This window comes from Camarhynchus parvulus, chromosome 11 (genome assembly GCF_901933205.1).
Source record: "Camarhynchus parvulus chromosome 11, STF_HiC, whole genome shotgun sequence".
In the NCBI taxonomy this organism is placed as follows: Eukaryota; Metazoa; Chordata; class Aves; order Passeriformes; family Thraupidae; genus Camarhynchus; species Camarhynchus parvulus.
The window spans coordinates 6,965,599-6,976,704 of record NC_044581.1 but is presented as its reverse complement, the minus strand read 5'-3'; the positions used below and the strand labels follow the sequence as shown (position 1 = coordinate 6,976,704).

The 11,106-nt window shown below is 59.0% G+C and overlaps 1 protein-coding gene and 2 non-coding genes across 3 annotated transcripts; 2 read left to right on the top strand and 1 right to left on the bottom strand.

Annotated features, from left to right (window-relative positions):
• The first annotated feature begins 896 nt into the window (after positions 1–896).
• Positions 897–968, top strand: TRNAH-GUG. Its single transcript has one exon. It is a non-coding gene; the product is annotated as a tRNA-His (tRNA).
• Positions 969–2,858: 1,890 nt separating this feature from the next.
• Positions 2,859–2,931, bottom strand: TRNAK-UUU. Its single transcript has one exon. It is a non-coding gene; the product is annotated as a tRNA-Lys (tRNA).
• A 1,322-nt stretch (positions 2,932–4,253) lies between these two features.
• LCAT (lecithin-cholesterol acyltransferase) lies at positions 4,254–10,254 on the top strand. The gene is made up of 6 exons (XM_030956038.1): positions 4,254–4,474; positions 6,904–7,060; positions 7,528–7,643; positions 7,989–8,084; positions 8,172–8,396; positions 9,155–10,254. The coding sequence occupies exons 1-6, from the start codon at positions 4,324–4,326 to the stop codon at positions 9,775–9,777; spliced, it is 1,368 nt and encodes a 455-aa protein (XP_030811898.1). The 5' UTR covers positions 4,254–4,323; the 3' UTR covers positions 9,778–10,254.
• The last annotated feature ends 852 nt before the right edge of the window (positions 10,255–11,106 follow it).

Below are 11,106 nucleotides of genomic sequence, written 5' to 3'. Positions count from 1 at the left end.
GACCCAGGGATCCCCCACTGTGTGCCCTGTGGTGCATGGAGGGATGGGGAGGAGGCAGCAGTGGGATGGTTCCCATGGGCTGTGGGCTGCCTTGGATGTGGAGCAGGGAGCTCTCACCCCCACAGAGTCCTTTCTTTACCACCAGCACTGAGCCCAAGCTGCACCAGGGCCAGGAGCAGCAAATGCAGCTCTGGAGTCACCAAAGCACAATTCTGAAGGCATGAAACTGGGGAGGACACACAGAGAAGGATCATGATCAGGCAGGGAGGTGGCACTGGGACCCTGGGGATGGATGATGGATGATGGGGATCAGGGACATTCTGGGTTACCCAGACCTCCCTGACTGTATCCTTCCCACAGCACCACTCAGCTCCCCATGGAGATCATTGTGCCATTTGTTGCATTTTTAACTGTTTTCCCTCAAATTTGTCATATCGCACAGGATGCTACAACTAATTCATTAATTCCTCACCTCTTGTACCGCTTAGATTTAGCTGAAATTATTATAACCCTGACTTGGCTGTATTACAGGATGATGGCCCCACTGCCTGAGGCCCCTTGCAGCAGTCTCATGTCCTGGGTGCCACCCCAGCACTGCCACTGTTCTGCACAACTCAGGGCCCCGTTCCACACTGCCAAATCCATCCGTAGCCTCCTCAATTAAACAGGATTTGCTGGCCAGGCTGTGCTGGGTGTTGGTGCCAGGGCAGGGGACAGTGGGGACAGGCCCCGCGCGCTGCTGGCGTGTGGCAGTGCCAGGGCAGGGGACAGTGCGGGGACAGGCCCCACCGCGCTGCCGGTGGTGCCAGGGCAGGGGACAGTGCGGGGACAGGCCCTGCCGCGCTGCCGGGGTGCGGCAGACCCGGCCGCGCTGCCGGGGGTGGCAGGGTCCCTGTGCTGTGATCGTATAGTGGTCAGTACTCTGCGTTGTGGCCGCAGTAACCTCGGTTCGAATCCGAGTCACAGCAACTTTTGTCCCCAGCCGGGAGGGAGGGAGGGAGAGAGGCAGCTCTGAGGGGTTTGGAAAGATGTCAAGCCCTGGGAGGGGACCACAAGTTTGGTTGGTCCAGAGAGTGACCAGATTCACACCAGCAACGATTTCCCGACCTGCAGTCGCTGTGCAGGGTCTCTCCAGTGAGGCTGCAGTGGCACTTCTGGGAAAGCACTCCAGCTTCTCCATTTTCCAGGCAAACTTGAGAATTTAGAGGAATTTGCCCAACGTTCCGCTTCCCCACTGTTTTGCAGAAAGAGGACCAGAAGGTGCTGCGGGGGCCCTGCAGAGTGAGAGGAGGTGGGAGGCAGAACTTGCTCAGCTCCTGGTGCCCAGGGCATGAAGCACCTGCCGCAGCAGAAGGCAGACAACCAGATTAAAGCCCTGCTGCCGGCACTCCCCGCTCCAGGGGAGCAGGATTTTGGTTGCAGCACCTCCAGGGACGCTTTCACAGCCGAGGCAAAACCCACCCAGAGCTGAGGGGTGACCCTGACACGCCGCAGGTCTGGGAACTCGAGGTGTCACGGGCACCGAGAAGCAGATGGAGATCTCTGGGTGCACCAGGAGACGCCTCAGCCTGGGGCAGCCTCTCCAGCTGTTGCATTTACCCTTCGGAGCCTCGATGGAGTCACCCTGATTGCTTGGACTTGGTGCCCTCTCCTGACAGCCGCGCAGAACTCGCTCTGGTCGGCAGCTTTCAGAGGAGAAGGGACACGAGGTGTGACACAGGGAAGGCACCACCCAGCAGAGGGACTCGGCTCACTCCGGGGTCATCTGAGAGCAGCAGGAGGCTGCAGCCCTCAGGCAGAGGGGCTCAGGAGTCTGCAGGGCTGCTGCTTGGGAAAAGGGGAGGGTGGATTTTTTTTTCTAGCACAAAATAGATTTATTTTCTTTTGTATCTTATCCAGAGCAAGAAAGGAAGAAAAAAAATCATTGCACATTTACTTTTAGGATTTGTAGTTTATAGGGCATTTGCATGACTTCATACTCCCGCAATATTCATTTACTGAAAACACAGATCTCTTTTCTTAGGGAAAGCTCAAAAAGCATTCTTTCTGTTCTAAAGATAAAACAGGAGGAAGAAAAGGCAAACATCTGGAGACGTTGCCCATTAGCAGCAGCAGTGCCTGCCCCACTTTTACCCAGCTGAGCAGCAGAAACACAAGGAAATACATAACTTCTCATTCCTCTTTTATTTTTTTTCCCCACAGAAATTCAGTGTGAGGTGTAAGGCCACTAAACTTACCTGAAAAATAATTTACTATCCTCGAGCAACTGATGTATGTTCAGGTTGAAAAACATTAAAAAAAAATTACGTAGGACAGGGGATATTTTTCATCCAAAATTGCTTGATTTTCTGTTAAAAGAGTTTCTATTTTGCAAAAATATTCTGAAGTGTCTGTGCACCTACAGGGCAGTCCAGGGCTTGGCTGAGGTAGTGTGGTGGCCCCACAGGTCACTGCAGCCCCTGCTCTCACATGAGCTGTATTCCCTTAAAGGGATGCAGGGCTCTGCTGGCAAACTTCCACTCGTCACCCTCGCAGTGGAAAAGGTTCTCCTGATGCTTTCAGGGTTCAGCTGGAGCCTCCTGTGTTCCGGTGTGTGCCCATGGCCTCTGGCATGAACAGAGCCTGGCTTCCCTCCCAGGAGAGATGCTCCAGTCCCTTCAGTCCCTTCACGGAGGCTGTCACGCAGTAAAAAAGCAGTTGCCAGCAGGAACCCAAACTTAAGAACTCTACCTGAAATCAGCGCATCCCCCCTTCCCTGCGCGAGGGAGCAGTGGAAACCACAATCCCCTGCTTCACTTCTCCCCTGCATCAGCGGCCCCGGGCGGGACCGTCCCAAGGCTCCTAAAGGATAAAGCCACCGCCTGAACAGGGGCTTGAACCCTGGACCCTCAGATTAAAAGTCTGATGCTCTCCCAGCTGAGCTATCCAGGCTCACATTTGGGCTCCCCGGTGGTCTGTGACAGCTGGGGGGGGACCCCGCTTTCCCCAGCACTGCAGGGACAATGGGGGGAACCCACTTGGGTGTTCCCCACTCCCACACCGCCCCAGCGAGGCAGCCAGCGCGGGCCAGATGAACAGCCGGGTTCTGGGGATCTCCCTGGGCGCTGAGCAGGCACACGACCCGCCCTGGGAAGGCGCCGCTGCCGCGGGGATGCGCAGCAGGAGAGGAGCGGGGGCTGCGGGAGCGGCTCGGGAGCCCCCGCCGCTCCCGGAGGGAGGCAGCAGGGCCCCGCCGGGGCAGGAGCAGCTGCGGGGGCCGGGGCCGGGCACGGCTCCGAGCTCTGCTCTGCTCTGCAGCGGCCTCGGCTCCGGCCCGGGGCCCGGCGGCGCTTCCGCAGGAGCCGCGTTAAAGCGGGAGGGAGCGGGGGCTGCGGGAGCTGGGTCAGCGGCACACAGAGCCCGGGGGGCACCTACAGGTGCCACCCCACACATTCCACTGCCCTTCCTCCCCATTCTTCAGGAGGGGACCCTCTGCCCCAGGGGGAGCCCACCCTGTCAGCCAACCCACCCACCAGTGCCCGTCAGCAGCCCTGTCCCACCTCACACTTCCCGGGAGGAAGAAGGCACCTTCCCTTCAGCAGGAAAATATGACTTTGTCCCATGCCTTGGAGTGTTCAAGGCCACGCTGGATGGGACTTGGAGCATCCTGGTCTAGTGGGAGGTGTCTCTGCCTGTGGCAGGGGTTTGAAATGAGATGAACTTTAAGGTCCCTTCCAGCCAGAGCCTGTACCCGGTGCAGCTGAAGCTGCAGGGGCTTCCCCCAGCTGGGACTGTCGCAGAGGGAGCCTTCCAGTGGATACAGGGCAGGGGCAGTGCCCAGCATGGCACTGGGGAACGTGGCACTGCCATGTGGCACAAGGAGCTGCCCAGATTTGTCTTTTCCCATCCCAACCCCTCCATCTTCTCCCAGATGCCTGGGACACGCTGGCAGCACCAGCATCCCCTGCCAGGGCAGGAGGAGTGGAGAGGGGCAGGGAGGGAGCAGCCCTGGGCAGCCCTGGGGATTACACAGGGGCAAGAACGTGGCAGCCACGTCCCCAGAACATGGCAAAGGGACACCGAGGCACCGGGAAGCTGCTGAACCTGCAGCACCCCTGAGCAGGGCTCCCGGGGCTCTCAGAACCCCCAGGCGCAGCTGGGCTGCTTTTGACAGGCCATGGCTTGTCCATGAGGCCAGTCCTTCGTCCCTCCCCGTCCCTCCTCCTCCTCATGGCCAGCCCCTCGCAGCTCTCCCCTCCCCTGCAGCCCGGGTGCCTCTTGGCTGGACCCGCGGTGCGACCATAGACGGCTCTGTGGCCCGGAGCCGTGCGGAGGATCCCGGCCATGGGGAGCGGCGCCGCCGGGGCTGCGCTGCTGCTGCTGCTCTCGCTGCTCCTGCAGCCCACGGCGCAGTTCTGGCTCTTCAATGTCCTCTTCCCTCCCACCACCACCCCAGAAGCTCCCCCGACCAACAGCACACCGCCCGTGGTGCTCGGTAAGGTGGGGCCAGCGCGGGCACCTGCGGGCTCTGGGTGGGAGCTCGGGCTGCCCTGCAGCCCCCCAGGCGGACAGGACCGGGGTCCTGTGCCACTGCCGGCTCCGTGGGGTTTGGCTGTGATGGGTCTTGGCTGTCTGGATTGGAGCCACCAAGTGAGGGTGTCACACAGCTCCTCCCATTCACCGAGCTGGCCGTGCCCAGGTGGAGCCTTTTGGAGCTGAGGGGATAGACTGGGCACCCCAGAAAGCAGGTGGGTCTCTGATATCTCACAGCTGGCCCATAGAGTGTTTTAGGGCTTGTTTGTGTCTGGGGAACTCTGCTGGCAGAGGGACAGGGGCTGCGGCACAACCTCTTGTGCCACTTCCCAAACAGGCTGCCACCGGTGCCGGGGGTGCATCCACCACCTCTCACTTCCCTGAAGCCCATCCCATCCTGCGTCTGCTCCCACTCCCTGGAGATGGCTAAGTCATCCTCTGCTGCTGCAAAGAGGATCCATCTCACATCCCACCCAATGCCAACTCTGACTGGGGGCAAGCCAGCAGGAACAGGGGCTCAGGGAGATTAAAGGAGACGTGAGGGCATCATCTCAGGGAGGTGGAAGCAGCCACCACCAGCTGGTGCCTCTGTGCTGCATGGTTCTGCCTTCCTGTGCCATCACCAGGCACTTGAGCTCAGGTTTTGCCATGAAAACTCTGCTGAGCAGAGTTGGGGCTTTCCTCCTTTTTCTTGACTCATGATGAGTTTCCCCTTGAAAAAAGAGAAGAGAAAAAGCAGAAGATCCCTCCCTGCTGCAATGCCAAGGGCTGACCCTGTAAATTCCCTTCCCAGGGGCATCAGGGGGCACAGGCCTCCATGTGCTGGGGTTGTCAGAAGACCCAGCTCACTGTCACCAATGCCTCTTTTCAGGGTTACCTGTGACAGTTGGAGCATCTCCTTTTGTCCCCGGTGCCAGCCCCAGGCCGTGTCCCACACCCAGCCAGACCCAGATGCCCCTTGTGCCACTCAGTGCCACCCCCAGGCCGTGTCCCATGCCCAGATGCCCCTTGTGCCACTTGGCTGCCCCTCCTTCCCCTCGGCATCCACAGCCAACCCATCCCCCTGGGCCGGGCGTCCCAGAAACCCCCAGTGCCCTTGGGACCACTGATAACCCCTCTGCCCTCGCAGAACTCCCTTAATAATTACCTAATGTCCTCTGGGAGGGGAGGCAGAGCTCAGAGCTGTGTGCCAGGGGCAGGGGGGTCCTGGCTGTGCACCTTCAGGAGCCGTCAGAGCAGCTCATGCTCCTGCTCCTCTTACTGGCCATCCCTTCTGCCCACTCCCCACCAGGGCTCCCCTACGCCTGTCTGATCCCCACCCAGGTGCTTTGAAGACAGGATTAGACCCTCCCTGCACCCCTAGGGATGTGCCCCAGGCATGGAGGAGCTGTGAGGCAGGTTGAGGAAGGAAACTGCTACCTCTCCTTCCCCTCTTGCATGGCACGAGGCACTGAAGGTCCACACCAGCCCCAGACACGTATGGCAGGCAAGTCCTTGGACCTGCTGGCGCCTTGGGATTTGTCACCTGGTGCTCCCATTCCACCAGGTTCACTGTCCCCTGCAGTCATTCACCTCTTGTCCTCACCCTCACAGTCAGGGCTGGCACCAGGAGCTGGCTCTGGGCCCCTGCACACAGCAGGGAAAGCTCTCCATGGATTCTGGTCCCAGCACAGCGCAGCTCTCAGGGCAGCAGCAGGACGCGTGTCCCATCCCTGCTGGGACACTCCCACAGGCAGGCCAAACACCCTGGTGACTGTCACCTTCCACTGAGGGTGCCCAGGGCACAAAATGAACTTGCTTAAAGCTGTGCTGTGTTTCCTGCACACCATTCCCACTGAATTTCCACAGAGTTCAGTTCCACTGAGCACTGAACCACCTGTTCAGCCTGCATGGAGGGTTTAAAGTTCAGGAAACTCTCCCTGGGAGCTCTGCATCCCTCAGCTGACCACAGCCCCCAGACAAGGTGTCAGGACTGCATTAGGAATGGGCAGCACGAATTCCTTCCCCCAGGCTGCAGCAAGGAGAGGAAGGTGGGAACCCATCCAGGGAGGGGGAGCAATCCAGAGTACTTTGTGCTGCTGGGGACTCGTGTGTTTGAGCCAGGGGTGACAACTCTGGGGATCACCCCATGGAAATGCAGCTCTAGGGGTTCCCAAGGATGCATTTTAGCACTGTTTTCATGCTCACCCAGCATCTCAGCTCCAAGCACCCTCTCTCCTGTGTGGAGTGAGTTGTTCTCCAGAGATGCTGCTCCAGCAGGTGCCCAGCCATCCCCAGGCAGCCCCAGGGGAGCACTGCCTGCGGGTGGGCTAAGCAGCAGCTTGGGCAGCCCCCAGGGTCGGTGGGATGGGGTTTGTAACTGGCTCTGCTCTCCCTCTGTGGTGCCTCCAGTGCCTGGGTGTCTTGGGAACCAGCTGGAAGCAAAGCTGGACAAGCCAGATGTGGTGAACTGGATGTGCTACCGTAAAACAGAGGATTATTTCACCATCTGGCTCAACCTCAACACCTTCCTGCCAGTGGGAGTTGACTGCTGGATTGACAACACCAGGTACCATCCAGCTCTACCATGGGAGCTCCCTGGGGAAATGACCTACCAAGGATCTCCCTCCCCTCTCCTCCCCCCGGCCATGATCTAGCACACACGGAAAAAAAATGGGAGGACTGTGGGATTGTTTGGGAACACAAGTGAGTGGCTACTGCTCTGAGTGTCTGCCCCTTTCCCAAGCTCCTGCCATGTGCTCAAGCCCAGCCAGACCACCCTGAGCACCCACTGGAGATGCTGCCACGCTGCCTGGGGCTGCAGGGTCAGGGGGCTGTGGCACCTGGTTCCATCAGAGCCTCCTGTCCCAGGATGCCAGGAGAGCAGAAGGGGCTCTGGCTGGGCTCCAGTGCACCTCACACCCACACAAGGCTTGGAAACAGCCAGGTCCAAGCCCAACCCAGTGATCTCCACCCCGGCCCTGTGTTCTCCATGGGGACATGGCTCTTCTGTCACCTCCTGTCCTGTCCCCACAGGGTGGTGTACAACCGAACCTCTCGGAAAATGTCCAATGCCCCAGGGGTGCACATCCGTGTTCCTGGCTTTGGCAAGACCTATTCTGTGGAATACCTGGATCAGAGCAAGCTGGCAGGTGAGAGGAGGAGAGGCCAGGGTGTCTGGGGATCCCACATGCTCCCTGCAAATGGGGAGGTGTCCCTGTATCTCCAGCAGGGACTGGTTCTGCAGAGAGCCCAGGGCACTGGGACTGAGGGACATTAGCCTGGGGGACACACTCACTCCAGTTGGGTGCTAGCAGGGAGCATCCCATCCTTGACCCCAGGACTCAGTGGGATGCACAGAGTCACTACATCTGGCTGGAGCCACTGAGCTACAGGGCTTCCCAGGGAACATTTTGACCATGACCAGGACCAGAATGGAAAAAGCTTGACCAGAGAAGACCACAGACCTAATGCCCCCTTGTTGCCTCTGCCCACAGGCTACCTGCACACCATGGTGCAGAACCTGGTCAACAACGGCTACGTGAGGGACAAGACGGTTCGGGCAGCCCCCTACGACTGGAGGGTTGGACCCCGTAAGTCTGGGGGTTGTGGCCAGGCCCCCCACGCTCAGAGGGAAGCGGGATGACCCTCATGCCATCGTGCTCCCCTCTTGTCCACAGAGCAGCAGCCCGAGTACTTCCAGAACCTGAAGGCGCTGATCGAGGAGATGCACGACGAGTACCAGAGACCCGTGTTCCTCATTGCACACAGCATGGGCAACCTGCACGTCCTCTACTTCCTGCTGCAGCAGACACAAGCCTGGAAAGATCAGTACATTGGGGGCTTCATTTCCCTGGGTGCCCCCTGGGGAGGCTCCGTCAAGCCCCTGCGTATCCTGGCATCCGGTGGGTGACTCCTCGTGTGCAGACACCTCCTTGTTTTCTTTCCCTCCTGCAGAAATGGAAGGGTGGTGGTGGGCAGGGAAAGGGCAGAGTGATGAAAGAGGTGGGGGACCCAGTTCCTGTTTAGCCTCTTTGCAGCCCAGAAAGCCACAGTCACTTGCCTAATGCTGACAGTCCAGAATATCTCCAAGTCACAAGTCCAAAAATGCATGAGATTAAAAATCATGTGCTTGAAGGTTTTAACATCTGGCCCCTTGCATCACCCTTAAGTCACCTGCTAATATTTTTTTCTGTTGCCACAAGAGCCAGAGATATTTTTAAGGTCGTCTGCAGTCATTCCATAGTCTTAGGACTTCAGACACACCAAAAAATATCAAGGCTTGAAGGAAACATGCAAGTTGGCCTCTTACTACTGCTTGCTCCTGTTCCTGCAGGCAGGTGTGGTGGTGCCAGGGTTGCAGGGAATGTTCAGGGCTGGGTTGGTCTGTGCCATCACACATCCAGGTTTTCACCACTCAGGCCCTCTGAGCAGCTAGAGATGTGGAGAGAAGGGTTTGGAAGGCTGTTCTTGATATCTGCAGGCAGGGGGGTAAGGAGAGGATGTAAGGTGATGGGCAGGGGAAGAGCTGAGCTGGAGAAGGGCAGGGGACAGTGGTGAGTCACTGTGGGGAGCGCTGATCCCAGCCCAGCTCCCAAAGGCTCCAAAGGCTGTGTGGGGACATTGTGGTGCCCTTTGTGACAAGCCCTTGCGTGTCCCGCAGGTGACGAGCAGGGCATCCCGCTCATGTCCAACATCAAGCTCCGTGAGGAGCAGCGCATGACCACCACCAGCCCCTGGATGTTCCCCACCACCCTGGCCTGGCCCGAGAGCCACGTCTTCATCTCCACTCCCTCCTACAACTACACCTACCGCGACTACCAGCGCTTCTTCACCGACGTCAACCTGGAGGATGGCTGGTACATGTGGGAGGACATGAAGGACCTGTTGAAGGATTTGCCCCCTCCTGGGGTGGACACGTACTGCCTCTATGGCACAGGCTTCCCCACGGCAGAGACTTACATTTATGATGAGCGTTTCCCCTATGAGGACCCCGTGGATATAATTTATGGTGACGGGGATGACAGTGTCAGCACACGCAGCTTGGAGCTGTGCAAGCGGTGGCGGGACCAGCAGAAGCAGCAGGTGTTCGTCCAGGAGCTGCGAGGTGCCCACCACTTCAACATGATCTTCAGCAACCTGACCCTCAGTTACATCAACGAAATCCTGCTGGGGAGCAAAGAGGAGCAGGGGGAGCCAGGGCAGGCAAGGTCCAGCCCAGAGGCTGGGAAGTTGGTGAAGATGCTGCGTGAACACAAAGCGCGTAAGGAGCCTAAAAAGAACTGAAAGGAGGGAGGGCCAGCTTCCCTCCGTGATGGGCGGCACCACAAACTGCCGTGCAGGGGAGCAAAGGACTTGGAGCTGAGTTTGGAAGGAAGGTGAGCAAGACCAACAGCTCGGGTGGATGGGCTGGCACCCACTTCCACACTGATTGGTTCTTCTTTTGGGAATGGTGATTAATTTTACTTCAGAGGCTTGTCACTTCCCACCAGCGGGTGGATAATTAACCATGCTGCCAGCTCATTAACATCACACTTGTGAATTCCAGCGTACGCACAAGCCCGTGTTGCTAGCAAGCCATTTTTAGGCACTTTAGAGGCTGTGGACCTGTGGTGCTGTAGCTTCTGCTCACTTGGGACAGAGCAACTCACTTAAGAAGAGCAGGCTCTGACTCACCAGGTGGTCACAGAGGTAGCATGGGGGTAGCACAGTAGGTGAGCTTACAGAGCAGTGAGCTAGGCTCCTTGGGCAAGACCAACTCGAAATCAGCAGATTTACAAAATAATAAACACACTTTGCTTCTATATGCTGAGCCTGCCTTGTCCTTCAGAGCCAGACGGTGAAGCCAACCGTAACCAGAACGTGAGGTGCTTGCTGCCTGCAGGCACTCCAGGAGACAGGGCTTTGGGAAAAACCACAAGGCCAGTGATGCAGCTGGGATTGGTGATGTGACCAGGGCTGGCAATGTCATGTGGGTGACAATGTGGTTGGGGTTGGTGGTGCTACTGGAGCATGATGCAACTGGTGCTGGCAGAGCAACTGGGATGGAAATATAACTGCCCTTGGAAATGCATCTGGGACTGGCGATGCAGCTCGGGTTGGTGACACAACCTGGGGTGGCGATGCAGCCAAGGCTGGAGATGCAAACAGGGTGGGGATGCAGCTGGAGTCTGGCGATGCAGCCAGGGGTGGCAATACAAATATGGCGACACAGCTGGGGTTAGCCACGCAACCGAGGCAGCAATGCAGCAGCGCAACCGGGACCGGCTGTGCAACCGGGACAAGCTGTGCAACCGGGACCGGCTGTGCCTCCGGGCCTGGTGATGCCGCCGGGGCTGGCGCTGGCGCCGGGGCTGGCGCTGGCGCCGGGGCTGGGGCTGGCGCTGGGGCTGGGGCTGGGGCTGGGGCTGCCGTGCCCGCACCGATCCCGCGGCGCGGAGCGCAGCGCTCGGGGCCGGGCTGGGAGGGAGGGGCTCTCCCGCTTCGCTCCTCTCCCATTGGCTGCGGCGCGCCGGGCGCAGCGCCGATTGGCGGGCGGTGGCGCGTGCTGGGGGCGGAGCCGGCGCAGCCCCGGTGCCGGCCCGGTGCCGCCGCGCTGGAGGCCGCGGGCTCGGC